The sequence below is a fragment of the Carcharodon carcharias genome, chromosome 5 (genome assembly GCF_017639515.1).
Source record: "Carcharodon carcharias isolate sCarCar2 chromosome 5, sCarCar2.pri, whole genome shotgun sequence".
Classification (NCBI taxonomy): domain Eukaryota; kingdom Metazoa; phylum Chordata; class Chondrichthyes; order Lamniformes; family Lamnidae; genus Carcharodon; species Carcharodon carcharias.
The window spans coordinates 96302943-96330180 of NC_054471.1; the positions used below are offsets into that span (position 1 = coordinate 96302943).

Consider the following 27238-nt stretch of genomic DNA (forward strand, 5'->3'; position numbering starts at 1 on the left):
TGATAGGGTCCCCCTTGTCCTCACTTATCACCCCACCAGCCTCCGCATTCAAAGGATCATCCTCCGCCATTTCCGCCAACTCCAGCATGATGCCACCGCCAAACACATCTTCCCTTCAGCCCCCCTATCGGCATTCCGTAGGGATCGCTCCCTCCGGGACACCCTGGTCCACTCCTCCATCACCCCCTACTCCTCAACCCCCTCCTATGGCACCACCCCATGCCCACGCAAAAGATGCAATACCTGCCCCTTCACTTCCTCTCTCCTCACCGTCCAAGGACCCAAACACTCCTTTCAAGTGAAGCAGCATTTCACTTGCATTTCCCCCAACTTAGTCTACTGCATTCGTTGCTCCCAATGCGGTCTCCTCTACATTGGAGAGACCAAACGTAAACTGGGCGACCGCTTTGCAGAACACCTGCGGTCTGTCCGCAAGAATGACCCAAACCTCTCTGTCGCTTGCCATTTTAACACTCCACCCTGCTCTCTTGCCCACATGTCTGTCCTTGGCTTGCTGCATTGTTCCAGTGAATATTGAATTCAACAACTTTAGGTCGTGAGCTCCCTCCCCCATCCCCACCCCCTTTCTGTTTCCCTCTTCCTTTTCTCTTTTTTTTCCAATAAATTATATAGATTTTCCTTTTCCCACCTATTTCCATTATAAAAAGAGAAAAAGAAAAAAAAAATATTTATTTATTTATTTTATTTTTTTCTACATCTTTTATGCTCTCCCCACCCCCACTAGAGCTATACCTTGAGTGCCCTACCATCCATTCTTAATTAGCACATTTGTTTAGATAATATCACCAACTTTAACTTTAACACCTATGTGTTCTTTTGTATTATTGTTGTTGACATCTTTTGATGATCTGCTTCTATCACTGCTTGTTTGTCCCTACAACCATACCCCCACTCCACCTCTCTCTCTCTCTCTCCGCCCCCCCACACACACACCTTAAACCAGCTTATATTTCAACTCTTTCTTGGACTCGAACTCAAGTTCTGTCGAAGGGTCATGAGGACTCGAAACGTCAACTCTTTTCTTCTCCGCCGATGCTGCCAGACCTGCTGAGTTTTTGAATGAAAACAGTAGTTGGGTGAAAAAGAAATGTTTGAATTGAAAGTGGAAAGTAACCATTTTGAAAGGCAAATGTTAGCAACAGAAACATGGGAGTTCTCTTTTTTAGTATGTTGACATTTTAAAATTTGATTATTTTTATTCATATAGTTACATTTTTGTGTTCTAAAAACATCTCCCATTCAATAAAACATAACCAAGATTGTCCAACAAAATAGTCCTCTGACTGGCCATACTTGTTTCACAAACATGGTTCAAAATATTTATCAGATGAAAATTCATCTCCTCCGTCAATCCTTTGAGCAGCTACTGCCCGCACTGTTTCTCGATGTTAAGCTTGTCTTCTACTCCATTTCCAATACATGGAACTTTCATGGGGTCCTTGATCCTGATACCGTCATGTGCTTGTGCATAACTTTAGCACCGGTGTTTCCATGGAATTGCTGCTCCTAATGTTAAATACCTTAATGCAGAAGGAAGATTCAGTTAGTATTAGATTGTTACTGACCTTAATCCAAGATCCTTATGGCGAGTAACTTCCGGTGGAGAGGTAATTGAGTCAAATTCCACTCTGCTCGTAGTTACTTACCTTGAAATCCAGCCACACCTATCTCACCCAACCTTCCACCTCAGGCTGGACGAGATCTGTGTAACGCACTGGGCACCTGAGGCCTACAGTCGAGGGCAGCTCAGTCACATGTATGAGGTAAGTAGGTAGGATTTTTGTGGGGCGGGGGGAATGGGGCCTGGGGGGGTGAGGATGGTTGGGTCGGGCCTTGGGGGGGTGGGGGTGTCTTAGGAAGGGTTGAGGGAGGTCAGTAACTAGAGGTGGTTTCAATTCTTCTAACTTTTTCTGGGTAACTATTGCTACAAGACAGTCAGAACCAATCTAAGTTTGCGATTTAAATCGCATTTTTGGATGGTTCCCAGTGCAGGGCAATTGTCAAAGGAAGTTTGAACTCCACGGGCAATTGCCGTGCAATCTTTTACCTTGGAACTTATGTGAGGGTGGAGATGTTCACTAACGCATCTTTGGAGTATCCCCCCAGATACACTGCCCTGGAGCTCGGAAGTTACGGCCCATATATGATTTTCTTCCACATTCATTCCATCTCTTTCGCTGTCTCTCTTTCCTGTCCCCTGATGTCTGCAGTTACAGTGATGTTTAGCAGGCATCAGTTAATTTATTTTCTGATGATGGCGGGTGTATTGTATTTTGAAGAAACCTGGCTTCTAAAACAAAAGCCTTTGAAGTGTCATTGATGCTGCTCATTCAAAGCTTTCAAGAGCAAATCAATGACGCTCAGACATTACCCCCAACCACAAGTTTTCACAGATACATTTCTCCCAAAATTATTGTGGGATTAGACTCCTCCCTGAGTTTTCCCAGGTCCCAAACTCCTCTGCATAAGTTCTCCCAGATCCCAGACCTGGAATATCTGTCAAATGCACCATCGCTGTTCTCAAACTACAGTCTGATCCAAATGTTTTATTTCCAAAAAGTCCTGTTTAATTATGCTTCTGGCCTTAAGTACTCACCCAAAACTCTTCAATCTCAGGTGCACCCACAAAGCTGCATCTGCACAGTAGTACAGGCCAAACCTCAGCCCATTCACCGACTTTTCACCAACTCTCCACTTAGTCCTACCAGTCACCAGCCCTCCAACCCAATCACCAAATCTTTCCCAGCAATATATGTGGGGTGTATGGAATATAGTGCAGGGTGTATGGTGCTTGATACGGCCTATAAAGAATCATGGTCCTATGTGACTTTGTAGGGGCTCCCTTGCATGAGAAATTTGCTACAGAAGGCACTTCAGCCCTCACCTTGACGTGCTTATCCTCTTCAATCCATGAGCAACACCACAGGGACTTACCTGAGTCTGCACTTTTATTATTGCTTTAAATATGGATTTGAAGTCCACGTTAGAGTACAGCTTCTGAAAAAATACTTTCAAATTTACTTCTTGTGCTCCAACATAGAGTCGACCAATCTTGTAACTTTTCTTGTCTTCTTCCACCTGCATTCTGAGTTGGCTGGACAGTGAGTCTGCCAGACCTCTGCAACACCTGATGCTTGAGATTCAGAGCCAGGAGGAGAGGAACATCTTGTGGTTCTATTCAATTCATTCAGCTCAGTAGCAAGAGAGTTCAAATAGTTAGCAATGTCTTATTAAACTCCAGCTGTACTTCCCTGCTAATGGCAATGCATTTCTCCATTTAATGTTAATCCAAACAAAAGACTTGAATTTATATGGCAGCCGGGATTTTCTGTACCCGCTGGCACCGGGCATGTTCAGTGCCGTGGGAGGACAATATGGCACAATTGGTTTCACAACAGTGTGTGAAACCAGTTTGTGATTCTCTGCTCAGCCCACCAATGGACACCCCAGCTGGATTGTCTGCCCTTTCCCACCGACATGTTTCACAACAGCATATATATGGAGTGCACCTGGCGAGCTACACTTCACTCAGGACTTCAAGCTTTGTTTGCCTTCCTTGCTCTGGTCAGCAGTCACAGTCATCAGCACCACATCACTTTTAGCGGGGCTCACGGGCAGGTCTCTACCTATCAGATCAGCCATACAAGAATGGCTTTTCAGTGGCTGCAAGGTTAGGGCTTGCTTGGGGAATGGGGAGATGTGGTCTCAGGCAAGGGAAGAGGCTGCAGGATGAGAGCTCTACTGGAGAAGGATGGCATCCTAGGGTATGGGTGGGGGCACATATTGATCTGTGAAAGTGGCCTCAAGGTGGTGAGGGCTGAGGAGGCAGTCTGCAGAGGAGATGAGGTCAGATAGATATGCGAGGGTATGTGTTTGAGAATAGGTGGTGATGTCCCTTGAGCTGGCATTGAGTGAGATGCCCATGAATGAGTGATGGACTTGAGTGTGTGAGTTTAAACTGATGAGATGGTTGCCTTACCCTGGCAGCATGAATGAGATCATTCATCCTCTAACTGCATTAGATGGCCAATCTCTTCTGTGCAGCATTGGCACTGATCACCAGTGCCATAGCCTAACAAGCCAGAGTTGTAATGTTGCTGCCCACCCCTGCAGCCAGAGCAAGGTTAAGGACATCACGTCAGGTCCCCACAGTGCCCAAAGGTCACTTGAGAGAGAGCTGCAGTCTTCTTCCTTTCAGGGCCATGTCCTCTTTTCTGCAGTTCTGGGCTGGAAGCACTGAACATGGCTGCATTTTAAAGGTGGTTCCTGGCGTGATGAAGCAGTGCGGTAACTGCATGGCAGGCGAATCGGAGCCCACTCACCATTGAAATGGTGTGTATCCCGGGAATGCATAATTAATGCAGCAGATTTGGGAAAATACGGCGTGAAAAGCCGTCATTGCGGCCGGTTAGTAAAACATCATTTTTCCCACCCAGCATCTTGCACAACCACCAGATTTCCCAAAGCACTTAAAGCCAATGATGTATTTTTGAAGTGTAATCACTGTTGTAATTGTTAGGAAATAGAGAAAGTTTAAGTAAGTTATATTTGTATTTGTAGGTGTTAGGAATGAGTTTTAGGCTTTAAAGTTTAAGTTTAATTTGTATTTCTGTATATGTGTATTAAGAAATGTCAAATTGAGTTTTAGTTTCACTTTAAAAGATGCCTGCATTTCTAATGAATTTTACAACTCCCAAAGAGAAGTTAAGTAAGCATAAGAGTAGAAAAGAACAGTGCAACAGGATCCAGAGATGCAGTTCCCTCTCAAAGGCACATACAGAAAAACTAAAGAAACAGCAGTTTTGAGTTCAGTTTGAAGCCAGGATTCCAGAGAGACTGGACACTGGGAGAGGGAACTGCAGAGTGAGAGGAGATTTCCCAAGAGAACCTAAAGATCCCATGACCAAAGGAGTGAGACAGCAACAAGGGAACGTTCCAAGCAGACTTTCTAGCTAAAAGAAGGACAGGAACCTGGAAAAAGTCCTGTTAATGAAGTAAAGAATGAGGGCGGAGAAGGGCTCCAAGCTTCAAATTTAAAGAGACAAAAGCTGCAGAAAGTAAATTTAAAGACAGAACAGCTTGCAAAAGGCAAAAAGGTCCAAAGAGACAACTGAAGGTCTGTAACTTGTTGCTATGGGCATGAGAAGCAGTGGTGTACTGTTGAAAGCTGAGTCAGTGAGAGAGAGTGTGTGGAAGAAAGCTTGAATACAAGTGGTAACCCAGAGAAGAGGAACATCAGAAGGAGAGTTCAAAACCCTGGAGGTGAACCCTTGCAGAAGGCATCTGATAGAAAGCATCAGTTTGGGAGAAGATTTCAAAGTGAGTTCTTGGCGAGTGGAGGTCGGAAACCCTCGTGTGAAAGACGGATTTCGGTGAGACTGGTTGGCTCATGGTGTGACAAGCATCTGGGGGGAGTTGAGGAAGATCCAAAGCATCTGGCTGAGGTGGTGTCTGTCACTTGGGCCTGAATTTTACATGTGGCGGGCTTGCACAATCGGCAGCCTACTGCAATCTGCCCCCGACCACAATTTTGTCTGTAACTTTGAAACGTGTGCTGAAATGCTTAGTGCTGCCAGGGTGGGAGCAGGGAAAGGGTGGGAGATAATGGCACCGCAGACGCGGGTGAGTGCTGCAAGAAAGCTCCCTGAAAGGAGACAGCTGCCTCAGGGAGCTGCAAACCTGAAAGTGCCCAAATCAAGGTTTTAAAAGCGGAAAAAAAAATGTTCATGTATCACAATCACCCGAAAATAGAGCTGATAAAAATGCTGCCCACAGATATTTATTTTTATTTTATTTCATAATGGAAATTTCATCCCACCTGTCGATGAGGTTTGATGAAAAATGCGAAGGCTGCCTGGCCAATTCGCCTATCAGCCAACCATAAGGTTGGACGGGCCATGAAAAATCGGAGACCATTGCGCCCTTAATGGGCTTAATTGCCCCCTTAATTGTTGGTAAGCGCGCTTCTGACTTTTGCATGCGCCTGCTGAGTGAAATATCGTGCGAGTGCACGATGACGTCAGGATGCTCATCTGACGTCTTCTCACGCGATTTTACACCCAATCAGGTCGAGTGTGCGCCTGCCCGCAGGATGTACAATTCTGCCCTTGGTTTCAGAATGTGGTGTGTCTGACCACAACTCTATTTTCGGGTTTATATTGGTTTATATAGACTGTGTCTTACTTAAAGTATAAGATAGTTTTTGTAACTTGAGTCATCCTTACAAGTCTGTATATATCTGTAAAGGTATAGTTATGGAGAAGGAGTATTGTAATATAGTTCATTTTCTTGTTAAATAAATGTTTTATTCTTTTGTTAAAGGTTCATTAGCTGACTCTAGTGACTGTTCATTGGCCGCTGTCCGCTTATCTAAACAAACAAATTAAAAGATAGGATTTGTCAAGCCAGATTCCACTCTGGGATCAGGCTTTTCCAGGGGTAATCTCAGCTGGGATCATAACACAATGCAGGAAATATGGCAGCCAACTGTGCACAGCAAATTTCCACTAACAATGATGTGTTAATAACCAAAAATCTATTTTTATGATGTTCATTGAACAATAAATATTGTCCAGACCACCAAGGAAACTCCCCTTCTCTTCTTTGAAATAGTGTAATGGGTTCTTTTATGTCCAGCTGAGACGGAATCTTCCGAAAGATGGCACCTCCAACAGTGCAGCACTCCCTTAGTACTTCACTGAAGTGTCAGCCTTGATTTGTGTATTTAAGTTCTGGACTGCTGCCAACTGAGCTATGGCAAACACTGCAATTGTACTTACTAATATTCAGCAGCCAAATTTACATTAAAAATTTTGCATTTGTCTATCAAATTATCATAATTTTAACCAGTTATTAATTGATGTTGATTTTCCTTTCATAGTAATGTGATTTTTTTGCCTACTACATGTAGTAGTATGAATAGACTAACTGCATGATTTTTTTTCTCTAGTCATTTCATAACTCTTTAGCTCACCACCTAGCATGCACTATTCTACAGCTAAATTGGAGAACTGGTACCATGGTCCCAGTGTCATTCTGTAACAAGTAACAATGTCACAAATGTCAATCTGTAACAAGCCACAAAAAAGGTGAGTGGCACAGCTTCAGATCTTCGCTTGTTCCCTCTCAATGGGGTGGTGGTGGGGTGGGGAGGGTTGGGGCAGAAGAAGGATGGAAAGTAGGGGCTTGAGGCCCATCCTATCACCCAATGGCACAGCAATTTGGTATATGCATTGCCATCAGGTTGCCATATAGATAAGGATTGTGCCATCTTAGAGAAATTTTGATCTTTCCTAAATATAGGTTTGTGGCAGTGGAATGTTTACAGTTGAAGGTTAGTCTCTGGGTGACTTGTTTGCTGTATTGTTTGAAGCAATGCTGCCTAATATTTAATGCATTTTTTAAAATACTGACAGACTTAACAGGTAATTATTTTATACAGTATACAATAATCTTAATATTCATTATTTTAAAAGAGATAGGGGCAGTATTGGCACAGATTATGATTTCAAAGATCTTGATGACTTTTTGGAAAGCAACCATTATATCTATACTTTATAAAATTTACTCAACTGTTCAGAATTAAATGCGCTTTTTTAAACATCTCGAAAAAGGTAGAAAAATATTAAACAGAAATTAACAGAATTAACTGTTCTACAGGGAATACAAGGCTCTGGAGTGAATGGAATCAAACAAGCTAGGCAAGAAAAGAAAGCTACACAACAATGAAAAAGCAATTAGCCAGGCTACTAACTGTGATTTTTACTGCAACAAACTTCAAAGACACATTGTTAAAAGGAAATCATAAACCCAGGGGAAGAGCTGAAGCCCATAATGTAGGACGTCACCAAGGTTAAAAGAGCAGGATTATGTAACAGTTATGTAATTTGAAGGCTGGTTTTTAAAAGCCTGCAAATTATAGGGGAAGGGAAGACTGAAAGATAGAGAGTATAACAGGGAAAGAATGAGATAAGAGCCCAAGATGGTATGTTGCTTTCACATTGCCAATTCAGGTGGAAAGAGTGAAGGCTAAATTGGATAGCCCCTCTGAAAACAGGCACAAAGATCAGCTTCAAAAACAGAATTACCTGGAAAAACTCAGCAGGTCTGGCAGCATCGGCGGAGAAGAAAAGAGAACTCTTTTCTTCTCCGCCGATGCTGCCAGACCTGCTGAGTTTTTCCAGGTAATTCTGTTTTTGTTTTGGATTTCCAGCATCCGCAGTTTTTTTGTTTTTAACAAAGATCAGCTTGATTGATTACCCCGTGCCTGTTGACTGAAATGCTGGCAACATGTCAACTTCATGCTTCCTGCTCATTACAATTTTGCTGGTTCAGCCAATGATAACTGCGCTGTTCATTAGCTGCCTGCATCAGTAGGGGACCCAAAAATTGGAACTTTCAAGCACCACTTAAAGCTAGCCTATGCTGTTTAAAGTTAGCCTATTGTGGCTGCAGCAGGTGTTAGCAGTAATGCAAGAAGTGAATTTGACCTGGGAACAGTGAAGAATGATACAACATGAGAGTGTGTGGGTTCCAAAGTTTTCGGACATGTATTAAAGGCCTTGGTGGAGGAAATGGAATGTAGGAGAGGATTCCTGTATCCACAGGAAGCCAGGAGACCTACCAGGTGCACAGAAAAGGCAAAAGGAGCAAAAGGCTCTGGAGGTCAATGCCAGGAATCCAGTTCTGAGGACCTGAATACAGTGTCGCAATAAATTCAATGACCTCACAAGAGTGGTCAAGGTCAGTGAATGCGTTTTCAAATGCCATATTCTCCTAAATCTACCCTAGCCTCAGACACTCCTTGATCCACCACATCCCTATCACTCACAACAAAACAGAAGAAATAGGAGCAGGAATATATTAAAGGGTCTTTTGAGCCTGCTCTGTTGTTCAATAAAATCATGGCTGATCTTTGACCTTAACTCCACTTTCCTGTCTAATCCCCTTTTCCCTGGATTTCCTGAAAGTTCAAAAATCTTCCTGAGCCTTGAATATACTCAATGAATGAGTAATCACAGTCAACCCCATTTCTTGAGAACATGCATCCTAGTTCTAGCTGTTTCTCTCTTCACAAATGCTGCCTGACCTACTAACAATCTCTGTTAATCAAGACTCATGCCTACCATTCATATCTGCCATTGCATACTCGCACACTAAGCACAGCTTCAAGCCTCAAACCAACATCTCACAACTGGCACACATTGCTAACTATTCAACCAGATAGCCACAACATCCAAACAGATTGCTTGACAGTCACTGTTACCGTTCCTTTTTTCTTGCAACACAAGATAGCACACAGGCAGAGGCAGCAGGAACTATCTGGAGTGGGACAGGCATATCTGCATGTCCTGACCACATAGAAGAGATTGTACTGCCATTAGGGGACCAGCAGCAAAGCTGATGATGGTGATGGTTTCCTCATACCTAATCTTCCTTCTCGCATCCCACTTCTCCCTCATATCACAATCACTTCTGACTTTCAAGCTGTAGATGGTGGAAGCGTACATCTCTTACTATCCCTTCCTCCTTGCACCACAGGCTCACCCTTCTGCCTTTCTCCTTTCAGATACCCAAGAACTGCAACCTAGTTTTAACCAAGAAAGAAGAGAACGGTGATGAAGACACAGCACCGTCACTTGATTTCAAACTCACAGTCAACAGTTCACTTACTGATACTGCACATAATTTAGAGGATAGCAAAGAGGCATGCAGTAGTGAGATACTTGGAATGAGTGGGTTGCAGTCAGAGCAGCCGGCAAGGATAGCACAGGTACCAGATTGCTAGAGTATGAGGTTGTGCACAAATTCTGCTGCAGAAGGCTTGGATGAGAACTTCAGTGGGATGCATACAGAAGAACACTGATGAAAATACCCAACAGAGTACTTGCTGTGTTACCAGGTCTGCCAGAAAGTATGTGTTAAATATGGAAAAACATGAAGCAGTCCAACACCAACTTGTCACAGGGCTTTGCCCAGAGCTTGAAACCCATTTATTCCAGCATGGAAGAGGTGGCCAACTTCATTAACACACTTGTGGACCCAACCATGAAGAAGCATCTGATGGCTGGTGTCTCCGTTTCCATTGTAGCACAATGACTTTCATCAGAAGTCTGAGTGCTAAAGTGGAAACTCAGAGTGAATTCCCACGAAGTCAGCTTGCTGCTACACAAGCTCAGATTCAATGCTGTTCAATTAGAAGTTGGACTTGTGACCCTGAACAAAATGGTCATGAGCAACATTGACATAGCATGTCACAGCAGAGCAAAACATTTAATGGAAAAGCAATGTCAGGTCTTAGTTTATATAAATAAGTTAAGTGGAATTAGTCTAATGCATTTCCTGCTAAAGCATAACGAAAGCCTGCAGACTTAATCAGTTCTGACATTGGCCTTGTGACCATTGATTAATATGTATTGCTATGGCAATATGAAAAGTTGTGCTGACATATTTGCAGCACAAATCTCTGTTGAAGTTGAACAATGTTTTTGGATTGTGTTGTGCGATTACTGGAAGTTTTTGTCAGTAGCAACTTGCACACATATAGTATTGTAGCACACATACTATTTAATGTACTAAAATGACCCAAAGGCTCTTCACAGGATGGTGTCATTAGTAGGATAATTTGAATAACGTTGTTGTTAATTATGTTTCAGACAAAGGCATGATGCAATTAAAAATATATTATGTGTGTGTATGTAAATGCAGTGGTGTAGCGATTATGTTAGTGGATTAATAATCTAGAGGTCTGACCCAATAATCCAGTGAACATAAGTTCAAATCCCACCCATTAGAGAATTTGAATTCAGTTTTAAAAATTTGAAAGAAGAGACTTTTAGTTGCATCTGTTTGGGCTGAATTCAAACTCTGTTCCTAAAAGCAAAGGCACTTTGTGCTGACCCACAATGCCATAAGCCCCTTTCCCCATCACCCCCTGCAAAGTGTCACAGCTTCTATGTCAGGTTATCTATTATGCAAATATATGCAATCTAGTTGTTTGGGGTTTGCATGCAATCTTAAATTATGAGGCAATTCCAATGATCTGCAATTCACTTTCAGATGCTTCATAGTCAGCCTAATTAGTTATTTTTATCACTATGGGCGGAATATTAAGCCAGCGAGATTTTACAGTCCTGCTGAAGTCAATGGACTCTTGAACGGCTTGCCACGTTTTACGGCCCCACCCCCACTGTGATGGGATCATAAAATTCTGCCCAATGTCACAGCTCCTGGAAGTCCAACTGGGGAAAGATTTATGCTGTACACTAACTGCAACAAAACCGCATTTTAAATCATAAACTTTTTTTTACGAGCAATTTAGCCCAAAGAGTCTGCTCTGCCATTCTTTGCATTTTTAATCTCACTTCCATGCTCTTTCTCCATTTTAATTAGTGCCCTTATATGTAGGAATATAGGAACACATAAAACAAAGAAAATGCATGGCCCCCCACCCCCGACCATCCCCATCCCCATTCAACTTATATATAGGTGGGGTGAAGAGGTTGGAGATGTGATGGCCGTGTAATGCTAGGTGCAATATTAAACCTTTGCCTATTTCTGTAGGTTGAGCATGCATGTTCTGACATGAGAGCATAGAGGTTGAAAATGTACTTGTGTTTAGAAAATAAAATTTCAAAAGAACTTAGATATATTGAGCTATGGGACCATTGTAGATGATGAGAATGTGGATCTCACTATCATATGGAGTGGTTGAGGTGATTAACATAGATACATTTAAATAGAAGCTGGATAAATACATGATGGAGAAAGGAATAGAAGGTTATGCTGATAAAGGTTGGATGAAGTGGTGTACAATGACTTATATTTATTTTGCATCTTTAATGTAATGAAACATCCTAAGGTGTTTCATAGAAGCATTATAAGACAAAGTATGACATAGCCAAGTAAGAAGATGTTAGGTAAGATGACCAAAAGCTTGGTCAAAAAGGCAGGTTTTAAGGAAAGTCTTAAAAGAGGAAATTAATGTAGCGAGGCGGAGAGATGTAGGAAGGGAATTCCAGAGCTTGGGGCCTAGTGGAAAATTTATCATCAAGAATGCACGAGAGGCCAGAATTAGAGAAGTGCAGCTATCTCAGCGGTTGTTGGCCTGAGGAGATTACAGAGTTAGGGAAGGGCAAAGCATGGAGGGATTTGAAAACATGGATGATAATTTTAATGTCAAGATGTTGCTTGACTGGGAGCTAGTGTAAGTCAGCTAGCACAGGGGTAATAGGGGAATGAGACTTGCTATGAGTTAAAACATGGGCAGCTGTGTTTTGGATGACCTGAAGTTTATTTAGGGTAGAATGTGGGACAGCCAGAAGTGTATTGGAACAGTCAAAGTAATGAAGCATGAATGAAAACATCAGGACATAAGAAATGGGAGCAGTGGTAGACTATATGGCTCCTCGAGGCTGCTCCTCCATTCAATACAACCATGGTCAATCTGCTTCAGCTCCACTCACCTGCCCGCTCTCCATAGCCCTTGATTCCCTGTCTATCTCAACCTTTAAGTAAATTCAACCTTAGGATAGAGAATTCCAAAGATTCACAAACCTTTAAAAAAAAATTTTCCTCATCTTAATCCTAAATGATCAAACCCTTATGCTGAGACCATGCCCTCATGGTCTAGATTTCCCAGCCAGGGTCTCAGTGTCTACCCTGTCAAGCACCTTCAGAATCTTGTAGGTTTCAGTGAGATCACCTCTCATCTTTTCTAAAGTCCAGAGAGTACAGACCAAATTTACTCAGCCTCTCATTATAAACCCTCTCACCCCAGAAACCAATCTAGTGAATCTTCACTGTACTGCCTCCAATGCAAGTAAGCCCTTCCTTAGATTAGAGGACCAAAACTGTCCAGAGTACTCCAAATTTGCACCAAATCCCTGTACAACTGCAGCAAGACTTCTTTGTTTTTGTACTCCAACCCTGTTTTAATAAAGGCCAACATGCCATTTGCCTTCCAATTGCTGCTGAACCTGCATGCTAACTTTCTGCATTCCTTGTATGAGTACACTTCAAATCCCCCTGAACATAACGTTTAGAGGTTTCACATCTTTTAAAATATATTCTCCTTTCCTATTCTTGCTACAAAAGCAAATAACTTCACGCTTCCCCAAATTATAATCCAACTGCCAAATTGTTGCCCACTCACTTAAACTGTGTTGATCTCTTTGTAACTACTTTGTGTCCTCCTCACAAATTGCATTCTCATCTAGCTTTGTATTGTCAGCAAACGTAGAGACGTTACTCTCGGTCTCTTCATATAGGTCGTTAATATGATATGCATTGTAAATTGACGAGGCTTCAGCACTAATACTTGTGACACTCCGCTAGTTATACCCTACCAATGTGAAAACGCCCCATTTTCCCTAGTCTCTGCTTCCTGTCCATTAACCAATTCTCTATCCATGCTAATATGTTACCCTTAACTCCATGAACCCTTATCTTGAGTATTAACTTTTTCTGTGGTATCTTATTGAGTGCCTTTTGGAAATCCAACTATATGGCATCTACTGGTTCCCCTTTATCTTACCTTACTAGTGATATCCTCAAAAAACTAATAAATTCATCAAACACAATTTCCCTTCCAAAAAATCATGTTGACTTTGTCTGATCATACTACAGTTTTATAAGTATGTTGTTAAGGCTTCCTTAATAATTCATTCCAGCATCTTCCTGATGACTGATGTCAGGCTAACTGGTCTGTCGTTCTCGGTTTTTTCTCTCTCTACTTTCTTGAGCGGTGTTAGGTTTGCTAACCTCCAATCCACTGCAACCATTCTAGAATCTAAGGAATTTTGGAAAATCATAGCCAGTGCATGCACTATTTCTGCAGCTATCTCATTGAAACCCTGGGATGTAGGCCATTAAGTCCTAGGGATTCCATTAAATTGCTCCAATACTTTCTCTTTGCTGATATTAATTACCCTAAGTTCCTCACTCTTATTAGCCACTTAGTTACCCTCTATTTCTGGTACGTAACTTGTGTTTTCTACTGTGAAGACAGGCACAAAATATTTGTTTAACAGTTCTGCCATTTCCAAATTTCTCATATCCCTGCCTTTAAGGGATCAATGTTTACTTTAGCTACTCTCCTTTTTGTACACCTGTAAAACCTTTTACTGTCTATTTTTATGTTCCTGGCCAGTTTACTTGCATGTTTTATTTTTCCATTCTTATCAACTTTTTGGTCCTCCCAGCAGGAGGCCCATGCAGAACATAAACACCAACACAGAGCATTTGAACTGAACGGTCTGTTTCTGAGCTGTTAAATTCTGTTATACATTAATTGTAATAAAAACTAGAAAAATTATGATACAATAGGAGTCTTCTTAAATTTACAAATTGTAGAGGTGAAATTCCATCTGCTAAGAAGTTTACAGTTTAGAACTAACTGAGTTTTCAGTTGAAACTGCAGACACACAGGGCTGGATTATATGGAGGGGTTAAACAGTCAGTTGGAAATCAACTGATGAAAGAGAAATCCTCCCCTCAGTAATAACACACTGTAGGCGGAAACAACAAGGTAAGAGTGGGACTTCCACCCCTCACTGGGAGGAAGTCCTGCCCTTGGAAGCTGCCGGCCAACCTCATTGGCCAGCAGCTCTTGCAGCCCCACTAGCACAAGAGCTCAGTAGTGGGCGCTGTCAGGGCTACAAGCAATCCCAGGATAAAGGCCCCATTAGATCCTGGATTCAGCTAAGTCAAGGGTATTGGGCGGGGAGGAATCAAGCAGCTTAGGGAGTGGGGTGAGGGTATGGGATATGCAGTGCAAGTGGGGAGGAAGGAAGGGCGGTGGTGGGGGGGGTGGGGGTTCTATCTTCAGGGGTGTGCCCACAATGTGCAAAAGGCAGCTCCCCTGAAGATAGCAGCCCTCTTCCTTCCCACCCTTTTAAAAACTTTTTTGAAAGATGGGTTGCCTACTCCCACCTGCCTGCCCATACCAACCGTGTCTTGGCATGGGCAATGTAATATTTGAGTCAAATGGCTTGTAAACAAGCTCAATTGACCCTTAAATATTTATTTTCTTATGGCGAGCAGGCTGCTGTTTTCAGGCCCACCCAGCCCCCTTATAATGGGGGAACAGCTCGGAGGTGGGCTAGAAGTTGTTGGGCTAGCCGCCGCTCATATTTTACACGTCGCTGCACCAAAGCCATGCCTGGCAGGGGACCGTGAAATCCAACCCATGGTACCTTAAACACTACATACATTAAGTAATGATATCTTTCAAATTTTTGAATAATTAGTTTGAGTGTTATTTGTGATGCAAAAGATGTGCGTCTTTTGAGAGCTGGTATTTAGCGAATTACAATCATTTGGATATTTATCGGTAACAAGACCTTCTTTAATGTCTGGGATATCTATGGCCAGTATTTTTGTTGAAACAGATGAGACATAACTCCCCATGCTTCAATAAACTGATGAACTGCTGAAATAAAATCATGAATATAGCATGCATTAATTTTAATAGAGTAACATGGGGTATTAAATCAATGGCTTTGTCCAGGTTGCATTGATTTATTTGCATTCACTGGTGATTAATAAAATGCAAGGCCATCAAACCCTTTACTGTTGTTTATATTAACTTGTTTTTTGTTGTCTTTTGTTGACAGACCAGCAGTTCTCATGGTCACCTTCACAGCATTTCAATGAAGACTTATATTCTCCTTCATCAAGGACCATGAAAGGATTAACTAGTAGCCGTACTCACCCCCAGCTCAGCTCAGCACACACTTGTGGCCTGATGGCTGATGACTGTGAGCATTCTCATGACCATATGCACCATGGCTTGGATTCTAGACAGTCGTACTTGCTCAGCCCAACTGACAGCTGCCAAATGGACCATCACCGTTGTTCTCCTAGAAGTTCTATACATTCTGAATGTATGATCCCTATGATGGTAGGGGAGCACATGTCAAGCAGTACTTTCCCAAGAATGCACTACACCTCACATTATGATTCCAGGGATGACTGCACCAGTGTCTCACACACGGGCAGCAAGATTAATCGCATTCCAGCTAATCTGCTGGACCAGTTTGAAAAACAATTGCCTCTGCATCGTGATGGCTTTCATACACTGCAGTACCAACGAACATCCACTGCCACCGAACAGCGAAGTGAAAGTCCTGGCAGAATACGGCACCTTGTGCATTCTGTCCAAAAACTTTTCACCAAATCCCATTCTTTGGAAGGGGCCTCGAAAGGAAACATGAATGGCACAAAAAGTGAAGGACGGCATTCGGATGATCACCATCATTCCCACCACCCCAAACACGGCAAGAGGAGTAAAAGCAAGGAACGGAAGCCAGAGCCCAAACATAAGTCTTCGATGTCTGCCTGGTGGAGCTCAGATGACAACTTGGACAGCGATAGCACTTACCGTACGGCAAGTGCGATGAGCAGACATCACATTGACCATATCTCACAGTACTATCCAGAAAATATTCAGGGGGCCTTCAGTGATCTCACTTTGAAGACATCAAAAAGCAACAATGATGTTAAGTGTTCTGCTTGTGAGGGGTTGCCCATGACACCTGAGGGGAAATATATGAAAAGAAGCTCCTGGTCAACACTAACTGTAAGCCAGGCCAAGGAAGCTTACCGGAAGTCTTCACTTAATTTGGAGAAACCTCTTGTCCATCAGGAAATAAAATCATCTCTAAGGCCATGTCATTACCTACAAGTAAGTGGAAGTATTCTAATATTGGCAGTAGAGTCATCATTTCTGTTATGTTATTGATATACTTTATAAGAATTTAATGAGCATAATGGAAGCTAATAATTATTGCACCAACTCCATTACAAGCCACATATCTACCAAACATGTTATGAGAATTTTATTAACAAACCTCAGATCCAAAAACACATTTTTCAACCAATATTGAGCTGTTGTAACATCTAACTTTAGTATCATGCAGCAAGCAGATCAAACCATGTAATATGAAGAGATTGACAGAAAAGCACACACAGGAACCTAACTCGGACAAACTAACCAATCCATTGAAAGTAGTGCAAAAAGGAAATTAGGTTCCTGAATTAGCACAAGATGCATTGGAAAATATTGGAACCTGGAGTTGTCAGTTGGCATTTACAGCATTGTCCATGAGAGGGAAATGCGTTTCTGTTAAACTTTGATGAGTTATAGCTTAGTGCTGTCACCATCACTCCCTGCCCGTATGAAATAATATTGTAATTTTAGTAACAAAGATGTACTTGGACAATGCCTTATATCCCAGTAATGCTGGACCTCAATAAGCATGCTTGCCGAAGTGTGACAGTAGGAGTGGCTGTGATGTGACAATGGACAAATGGATGGAACTAAAAGATAAAAACAAAAAACTGCGGATGCTGGAAATCCAAAACAAAAACAGAATTACCTGGAAAAACTCAGCAGGTCTGGCAGCTTCGGCGGAGAAGAAAAGAGTTGAGGTTTGGAGTCCTCATGACCCTTCAACAGAACTGATCTTTCTTTACAAGGAGAGGGAAATATAAGCTGGTTTAAGGTGGGGGGGGGGGTGGGGGGGGCGGGGGGGGGGGTTTGTGGGAGAGAGAGAGAGAGAGAGAGAGAAGTGGAGGGGGGGTGGTGTTAGGATAGGAGCAGATCATCAAAAGATGTCACAGACAAAAGAACAGAAGAACACAGAGGTGTTGAAGTTGGTGATATTATCTAAACGAATGTGCTAATTAAGAATGGATGGTAAGGCACTCAAGGTATAGCTCTAGTGGGGGTGGGGGAGCATAAAAGATTTAAAAATAATGGAAATAGGTGGGAAAAGAAAAATCTATATAAATTATTGGAAAAGAAAAAAAAAAGGAATGGGGAAGAAACAGAAAGGGGGTGGGGATGGAGGAGGGAGCTCAAGACCTAAAGTTGAATTCAGTATTCAGTCCGGATGGCTGTAAAGTGCCTAGTCGGAAGATGAGGTGCTGTTCCTCCAGTTTGCGTTGGGCTTCACTGGAACAATGCAGCAGGCCAAGGACAGACATGTGGGCAAGAGAGCAGGGTGGAATGTTAAAATGGCAAGCGACAGGGAGGTTTGGGTCATCCCTGCGGACAGACCGCAGATGTTCTGCAAAGCGGTCGTCCAGTTTACGTTTGGTCTCTCCAATGTAGAGGAGACTGCATTGGGAGCAACGAATGCAGTAGACTAAGTTGGGGGAAATGCAAGTGAAATGCTGCTTCACTTGAAAGGAGTGTTTGGGCCCTTGGACGGTGAGGAGAGAGGAAGTGAAGGGGCAGGTATTACATCTTTTGCGTGGGCATGGGGAGGTGCCATAGGTGGGGGTTGAGGTGTAGGGGGTGATGGAGGAGTGGACCAGGGTGTCCCGGAGGGAATGATCCCTACGGAATGCCGACGGGGGGGGTGAAGGGAAGATGTGTTTTGTGGTGGCATCATGCTGGAGTTGGCAGAAATGGCGGAGGAAGCAAAATATGGAGTTCACATTTGGATAATTCACAGTTCCAACAACCAGATACTTGCTCAGATCTATAATAAGATTAGAGTTTGTTCAGTAGCTCATAATAACAGTACCATCCTTGAGTTGATTTGAAGAAAGTGTTAACAAGCCACCAGATAAACAGCAGCAAACATAAGAACTTAAGAAATATGATCAGGAGTAGGCCATTGAACCCTGGAGTCTGCTCCGCCATTGACTAAGATTACGGTTGATCTTCTATCTCAACTCCATCTTCCTGCACTATCACCATGTCAGACCATAAGACATAGGAGCAAAAATTAGGCCATTCGGCCTATTGAGTCTGCTCCGCCATTCAATCGTGGCTGATAAGTTTCTCAACCCCATTCCCTTGCTTCCCTCAATATCCAAAAGTCTATCAATCTCTGAATAGAAAATACTCAACAGCTAAACATCCAAATCTTTTTGGGGTCAAGAATTTCAAAGATTCATGTGCCATTTCCTTTACTTTACACTGTGCAGCTCACCGTGTTATCTGTAAGGACTCTTTTCCTCCTTTGGTGGTGGTGGCTGGAAACTGTGATCAATTTTTATCCCTTATAGCTTAAAGTTAATTTTGTTCTGTGATAGAACACAACCCAGCAAAATGCTGAAAATTCCCCCTCAGTTCAGCTATTTATACCACTTGCTTAGTTGGCAATTATACAGCTTTGTAATATTCTCACGGCTCAGTCACACTTTCTGATACAAAGGTGTGATTTTTTTTGCATGGTTGGCCAATTCAAAGCACTCAGTAATAAATTTTCAGGTTTATGACAAAGCAGACTGAAGCAGAAAGTGCAAGCAAATATTTCAAAGTGCTGCATAGATCCGACCCAATATGGAAGAAAGATTCTAATGTCTACAAAATAATTTAATAAAGTTACCTTGTCAATTGGCATTTTCTGTTTCTACCCTTTAGGTTAGGATTGATGCAGCTGATTAAGTCGCAGTTGTTGTCATCAAGCTCAGACATTGGTATTACTGTCATACTGCTTCACAGTATGTCAGGAATATGTTATTCCACTTGCACCTCTGATGACTTAGCTGATGAAAACAGTGAGTGGATAAGCCTAGAGACTAGAAAGATCTCAGGTTTGATCCCCCAGTTTTTGCTATCGTAGCTTGTCGTTGCCTTCTTAGCAGCAATCCCAACTACCGCATCGTCCTTTCTAGTTGACCCTCCTGCCCAGCATGCTTGCTGAGGAATAACCACATATCCTCCTTACTATCCAGATCACCTGATATAACACTGTCTCCTGCGACAACCAGCAAGTTATCAATCTGTATTTCCATCCAAAATGTCCATTCATATGTGCACATATGAATTAGTCACCCATGGTCGTATTTTGGATGATTGCAGTGACATCCTTGCTTTGACTGAAATGTGGCTCACAAATGGCCCTTGCTCTTACCAAACGTTCTACCTGGCTACAGTTTCTATCAATGCCCTGCAAAAAAAACACAATGCCATTGGTGTGCTCCTTATCACCAAGTCTCCTGCATGGCCTTGGTATCTCCTTTAGCCCCTCTACTTCTACAGTCTCTGTCATGGATGAATCCACCTCCAATCATATTCTTGTATCCCTTGCCTACCCACATTGCCCTTCCCATGCAACTTCATTCTGCATCCACCCTTGGAAAAAACTCTCCCCCAAGTAACTTACAACTGCATAAATTAGCCATCCATCATCAGATATAGTTGAACCACACACAAGACACTGTTGAGCCTCATTCTCCTCTGCCAAAACCCTACAGTCACAACCCACACCTGGGAAAGCCAGAACAGGGTGGGATCACATTGGGATCCTGACCTATCATTATTTTTTGTGACTTTCCCACTTGGGCGCCCCTGCACCTCCCTCCTGCGGCCTGGTAAAATTCCACCCATAGTACTCATCTCTACAAGTAACACACTGTCCATCGCATAAAATGACACACACAGCGCATTGTCTCAGCTGACACCCAACATCCATCCTCTCAAACAACACTCACTGTGTATCCTCTCAAATGACAACACTTTCAATTCTCTCTAATAGCACTCAATGTCCAGGTTCTCAAACAAAGCCCACTGTTCATCATCTAGAATGACACACACTTTCCATCCCATCAAATAACACTCACTGACAATCTTCTCAAATGACACCCACTGTCGATTTCTCAAGTTACAGACACTGCACATCCTCTTAAGTATAATGCATTGTTGATCCTCTCCAAAGACACTCACTGACAATCTACTTAAATGGCATACACTGTCCGTCCTCTCAAATGCCACATTATGTGCATCTTCCCTCATAAAACAGTGTGCATCTTCTTAATTGATGTACACTGTCCATACTCTGAAATAACATGCATTATCCATCTTCTCCTGTAAGACGCATTGTGTAGTTTCTCAAAGCTCACACTTTTTATTCATTCTTGGAGTGGGCATCACTGGCAACGTCAGCATTTATTTCCCAGCCCTAATTGCCTTTGATCAGGTGCTGGTGAGCCACCTTCTTTAACCGCTGCAGTCCACGTGGTGTTAGTAGACTCACTGTGCTGTTAGGGAGGAAGCTGCAAGATTTTGACCCAGTGGTAGTGAAGGAGCGGTTCAAAGTCAGAATGGTAAGTGGCTTAGAGGAGAACCTGGTGTTCCCATATGTCTGCTACCCTTGTTATTCTAGGTGGTAGTTTGGAAGGTGTTGTCGAAGGAGCCTCGGTGAGCTGTTGCTTGTAGATGGTACACACTGTTGCCACTGTGCACCAGTGGTGGAAGGAGTGAATATTTAAGTTGGTGGATGAAGTGCTAATCAAAAGGGCTGCCTTGTCTTGGATAGTGTTGAGCTTCTTGAGCGCTGTTCGAGCTGCACTCATTCAGGCATGTGGAAAGTATTCTAACACACTCCTGACTTGTGCCTTGTCGATGGCGGATAGGTTTTGGGGAGTGAGGAAGTGAGCTGCTTGTCACATAATTCCCAGCTTCTGACCTTCTCTTGTTGCCACAGTATTTACAAGGCTGGTTCAGTTAAATCCCTGGTCAATGGTAACCTCCAGGGTATTGATGGTGGGGGATTCAGCAATGGTAATGCCATTGAATGTCAAAGGGCTATGGTTAGCTTCTGGCTTTTTGGAGATAGTCATTGCCTGCCACTTTTGTGGCACAAATGTCACTTGCCACTTCACAGCCCAAGTCTGAATGTTGTCCAGCTTGCTGCATGCAGGAGCAGACTGACTCAGCATCTGAGAATATGCAAGAAAACATGCCTGTTAGGATGTCTATCCTTTCGTATGCACACACTGACCATGTCCTCAAATGACACTCAGTGCCCATCCTCTCAAGTGACAGTCACTGTCTATGTTCTGTAATATGACATACAGTATTCATCCTCTAAAATTACACTCACTTAATTTTCTCCAATATAACACTCACTGTACATCATATCCAGTGACACTCACTGTGCAGCTTGACTGCAGAAGCTGAAAATGAACTAAAGCTCCTGGCACAAGAAGGATTCTCTTCCAAGTTACAATCACAGGCTTCAGCTGAGGAGAAGAGTAAAAAAGAACAAAAAGTCCCACTGATCTCTGGTCGGAAGCACTGGTGGGTAAATTTAAATCCAAAGAAACTCTTCGGGCAGTACATCGTAGATATTATGTTTCCATTAAGTTTTAAATTAAGGGTGTTTATCTCCCAAAAATTCTGTTCTCCTGTGACATAAATCTGTTTATTCAAATTGGCAATCATATTTGAGTTCAGTTCACCAAAACAGAATGGACATGGCCCAACTGCCAAAATAATTTGTATTTTCAGAGAAAGGATCATTCAATTTTGGTTATGATTTTACATAAGGGCTACATCCTTTATAAGTAAAACATACTCTGCATTACTTGCTTAACTAAACAATGCACAGAATAAATAATGTCTTGCATTTATTAGTACAATAATGCCAGCTAGAATTGACTTTTATAGTAAATAAATATTTCATGAAGCAGTGGAGATTCCTTTGACATGCAAATCTCTGCTCTACAGTGAACTAATGTTACATGCATGTTGTTTATCTTAGAAAAGTTTGCACAGAAGGCCGCTGTCAGATCAAAATTATGCTGCATGGGAGGAATATCCAATTCTTATACATCTATTGGTTAGATTTTCTTTAAATAGTTGTTTCTTACAAAATATTTTTCACTTAATAAAATAAAGATTTGTTTATAGACATGTTGTCAAAGTAGCTAGCAATCAAATCTACCCACGTCCAAAGGTATCCTAACAAGCATGTTTCCTTGGATATTTCTCTGCAATATTGTGAGGATCAAGAATGAGAAAAAAATGAACTAAAAATGACAGACCTGAGACATTGGGATGGGAGTCAAAGATTAAATTCACAATCAGCGAGTAAATTAATGCAATTAAATGTATACAAACACGGTGGATCAGTGCCTCCTTCTCTAGTTCCCTCATTCAAAAAACAAGATGCCAGACTTTCACAACACTTAAATTCCATTTAACAAACAAACTCATGTTGTGGCCTGCAGCACAAAACCAATTTAATATATTAGACGGCAGGAAACAAAAATACTTGTGATAATTTGACTCCAAAGTTAGTTGAATTCCTCTAGTTTCTGCAGTAAAATAGTTACTCCTGCTGTCTTAAGAGTTTTTGCATTAGCGATGCCATGGCATACAAGGTTATGGGTCTATTGCTGAAAAAGTACTGGGATGAGAATAGTTAGGTACTTGTTTGACTGGCGCAGACTCAATGGGCTGAAGGGCCTTTTTCTGTGCTCTATGACTCTATGAGAGAACAACGTTTATTTTTATAACATGACTAGCTAAGCTCCAGAGGAACATCTTTAGTTTGAGATTCCACATCCTAGACAGTACTGGGCTGCACGTCCTGTCAGAGACCACCACTCATTAAGCAATTCTAATCCCCACTTACCTAATTCCACTGCCCAGCATTTTCCCTGGAGCCCTGCAATTTTTTTTTCTCTTCAGATAATTATCCAATCCTCTTTTGAATTTCTCGATTGAGTCTGCAACCATCATAATCTCAGGCAGAGCATTGCAGGCCCTAACCATGTGCTGCAGGAAAAGGTTTTTTCTCAAGTCACTGTTGCTTCCTTTGCCGATCTCCTAAATCAATGTCCTCTGGTTCTCGACCTTCTCGCCAAAGGGAACAGTTTCTCCCCTAATGATTTTGAAAATCTCTATTAGACCAAGAAAAAGCAGACGAGTTCTCCTAGCATCCTCGCCAATCTTTATCACTCATTAATTATCACTAAAACAGAATTATGTTGCTCATTTAACCTGTTGCTGTTTCTGAGACAGTACTGCGCAAACAATAGCTGCTCCATTTACACTTCAAAAGTACCTGATTGGTTGTGAATTTGTGACAACTGGGTGCTATATAAATGCAAGCATTCTCTTTCTGTAATATTTTAAAGATTTTGCATTTATTGCACATTTCCTGTAAGCAACATACATACTTCCTGTTCAAGTTTAACATATGCACTGATTTACTTAGAAAATAGATCTCCTGTGGCATTTCTCACAAGTACGTAAAAATGCAATGAAGCATAGAATGAGAAAAGTCTATGAGGCGCAAAAGAATCAGACCTTCTACAGATTGTGTATAATCTACCCAAACACTATCTATTTAATGTTGTTAGAAAAAGTTCCACATAAATGTTCACTGCTCCTCAAATGTAATCGAGCACTCCTGCAGACAAAACCTAGATCCACACTACAAGAACTATTGTCATGTGGAATATTTGATTCTCTTAGTCTGTACCTAATCTTTTGTATTATTTTCAAAAGGAGTTGGGCCCTACACCCTCAAGTATTCTAGTTGGATTCTGTTCCACGAAGAATAATTGTTACAGAATCTCACACAAACTTCCCCTGACTATGAGTGTACCTCATAACCAGTATCAGCACCTTGAACCCCATCAGACATGTATTGTCTTTAGAGTTACTTTCATAGGTGTTCATTGTTGTCTCGCTTAATACCTCTGGCAGTTCTGAGCATTGAACACATGGTGAGAATAACACAACCACATTTTAATTCCTCATATACTCACACCCCAAACAAAATTTGTTTTCATCTATCATGGTATCATGATTATTAATCTAATTATCAATCTAATTCAACAATCTAATTGACTGATGAATCAACATATTAAACAACAAATTATTTGCAAGTGGAAATTCAGGCTTTAAACAATCTATATTGTCATAATAAAAAAACTCCTGTTACAAGAAGTTTTAATTTCCTTTAATTCATTCATGGGATGTGGGTGTTGATGGTTAGATCAGCATTTATTGCCCATCCCTAATTGCCCTTGAGAAGGTGGTGATGGGCTGCTTTCTTGAACCGCTGTAGTACATATGATGTAGGTACACCCACAGTGCTGTTAGGGAAGGAGTCCCAGAATTTTGATCCAGTGACAATGAAAGAATGGCGATATAGTTCAAAGTCAGGATGGTGAGTGGCTTGGAGGGGAACTTCCAGGTGGTGGTGTTCCCATATGTCTGCTGCCATTGTTCTTCTAGAAGGTAGAGGTGGTGGGTTTGGAAGATGCTGTCCAAGGAGCCTTGGTGAGTTCCTGCAGTGCATTTTGTAGATATTACACACTGCTGCCACTGTGCTTCGGTGGTGGAGGGAGTGAATGCTTGTGGTTGGGGTGCCAATCAAGCAGGCTGCTTGGTGTTGAGCTTCTTGAGTGCTGCTGAAGCTGCACTCATCCAGGCAAGTGGAGAGTATTCCATCAAACTCCTATAAGAAACATGAGAACAATAATGGATTTGTTTAATAATCTTAGCAATCAATCTCTGTCAATTAGTCTACAAACAACCCTGATATGAGATGAGGAAAACCATACTGATGGAAAGGTGGATAAGTTACACTTATACGTCCTGTGTTAAATTGTTTGAGAGAGGATGGAAGGATGGGGTGCATTTAAAGTATCGATGTTGCCCATCTCTATCCCATTCCTGGCTGCTGTAGTGTTTACTGGATATGTCAGACTCTAGTTAAGGACGCCACTAAAAGCAGCAGGAACCAACTTAAAATAGACCAGTTACAGCATGATGATGTCTTTGGTGCTGCAACTTAGTTCTAATCACACTACTTAGATGTCTGTCTGTTGCAGGCGGCAGCAGCAACAGGGTGGGAGGAATCGATTAATCAGAGAAAAACCAGGTAATTTTTGGATTGTTGCCTGGTTTTAAGCTACTCATTAACCAGGAAGAGCAGGAGAGCACCCCTCAATCATCACAAAGACCTCCCCATCACACCTGACCTCCCCTTCACTGCCAAGGCTCCCTTATCTCCCATCCCCCAACCCCTCCACTGAGTCCCCCTGAAATCTTCCTTTACCCCCAACTCCCCCTGCCCTGCAAACCCCCCCCATTCTAATAGTGGTCTGAGACCTGCCTCTCCCACTGGCTACTGGGGTCAATTCCCACAGGTCCCTGGCTGGAGCTTCCTGCAGTTAAATGCACATTCCCATCCGGGGGCCAGATGTCAGCTATCAGGCAGAATCTGCACAAAATTATTTAAGTGAGGCTGTAATATTAAGATGCTGGGTCCCTTGACTTGAACCGGACTCCCCTGTACCCTTCCCATCAATATTGGTGCCTGTGTTTTGAAGATTAGTTTTGAATTTACCCTTCTCTCACCACCTGCACCCCACCCCGCCCCCACTTTCAGTGTGGGTCCTCTAGCTCTACTGTTCAGGACAAGGTGAAACAAATTATCTAGTCTTTATAGAATCATGAAAATAGCTGCCTTATCACATCTGAGTCCCCTCTTTTCCAGTGAGAACTAAACATTTTGCACAATTATCACTCCTCAAAATTGAATCCCTCCATTCTCTCAACCATTCTGCTTGCTATATCCCATGAATGGCTGTAATATCCTTTCTGTACTGTGGCAACCAGAACTGTATGCGGTCACACCAATGATTTAGAAAGCCTCACCACTTTGGCTCCATATTGACCTTTTAATGCATGCCAACATCTGATTTACTTTCCCCACCGCCAATGGGCACTGGTACAATAGTTTCAATTTATTGTCAATTTCAGTTTGCATTCTGTTAATCTATAATCAGCAAGGCACATACATTTGAGGCAGAATATTAAATATCCTCCCAAAATAACATTGAAGATAGTCACTCATTGTGGGATACTGCAGTTCAAAATAGGATCTCCTATATGAGTACCTCTGATGAATAAAAAAAGTACATTATTAAAGTCATTGATCAACAAAAGATCATTCAGATTATTAAACCTGTTCTTTACAACTGTGAATTACTTATAGGTGTGCAATCTGGAAAATGAACTGACTTGCAAACAAACCCATATTAAGCTCAAGCCAATGCTCAGATTGTCTCCGATTTTATTTGCTTCTGGGCTGCACAGCTTAGGAGTGCCATGAGAAGCACTTATATTCTATTTTAGTGAAGACCCGAAGACATTGTAAAACCCTGTATAAAGTAACAGCAAAAATAGGAAAGCAGTAATTATATATTAGGTGACCATTCAATGCAAGATTGTAAAATCTGCACCTTTCTAACTGTCCACATTACGGCAAAGTTTCAACCCTTTCAATTGTTGTCAGGCATGAAAAGAAAATCTGCATCTCTTTTACAGAGTGCGTTCATAAACAGCATTAAGCCGCAAATGTCCGTAAACCTAAATTCTGGACAGCAAATCTATACAATCCATCCATACTTGAGCTGATTGTAATGATGCATATTCTTTTAAACAAATTTGAAA

The 27238-nt window shown here is 42.1% G+C and overlaps 1 protein-coding gene across 1 annotated transcript in view; it reads left to right on the forward strand.

Moving 5' to 3' along the window:
• The first annotated feature begins 15688 nt into the window (after positions 1-15688).
• The window catches only part of dlgap2a (discs, large (Drosophila) homolog-associated protein 2a), a 181270-nt gene continuing 169720 nt past the window's right edge, over positions 15689-27238 (forward strand). Inside the window, exon 1 of the mRNA XM_041188234.1 lies at positions 15689-16705. Coding sequence (XP_041044168.1) covers positions 15704-16705 — 1002 coding nt within the window. The 5' untranslated portion in view covers positions 15689-15703. The remainder of the gene's footprint in view (positions 16706-27238) is intronic.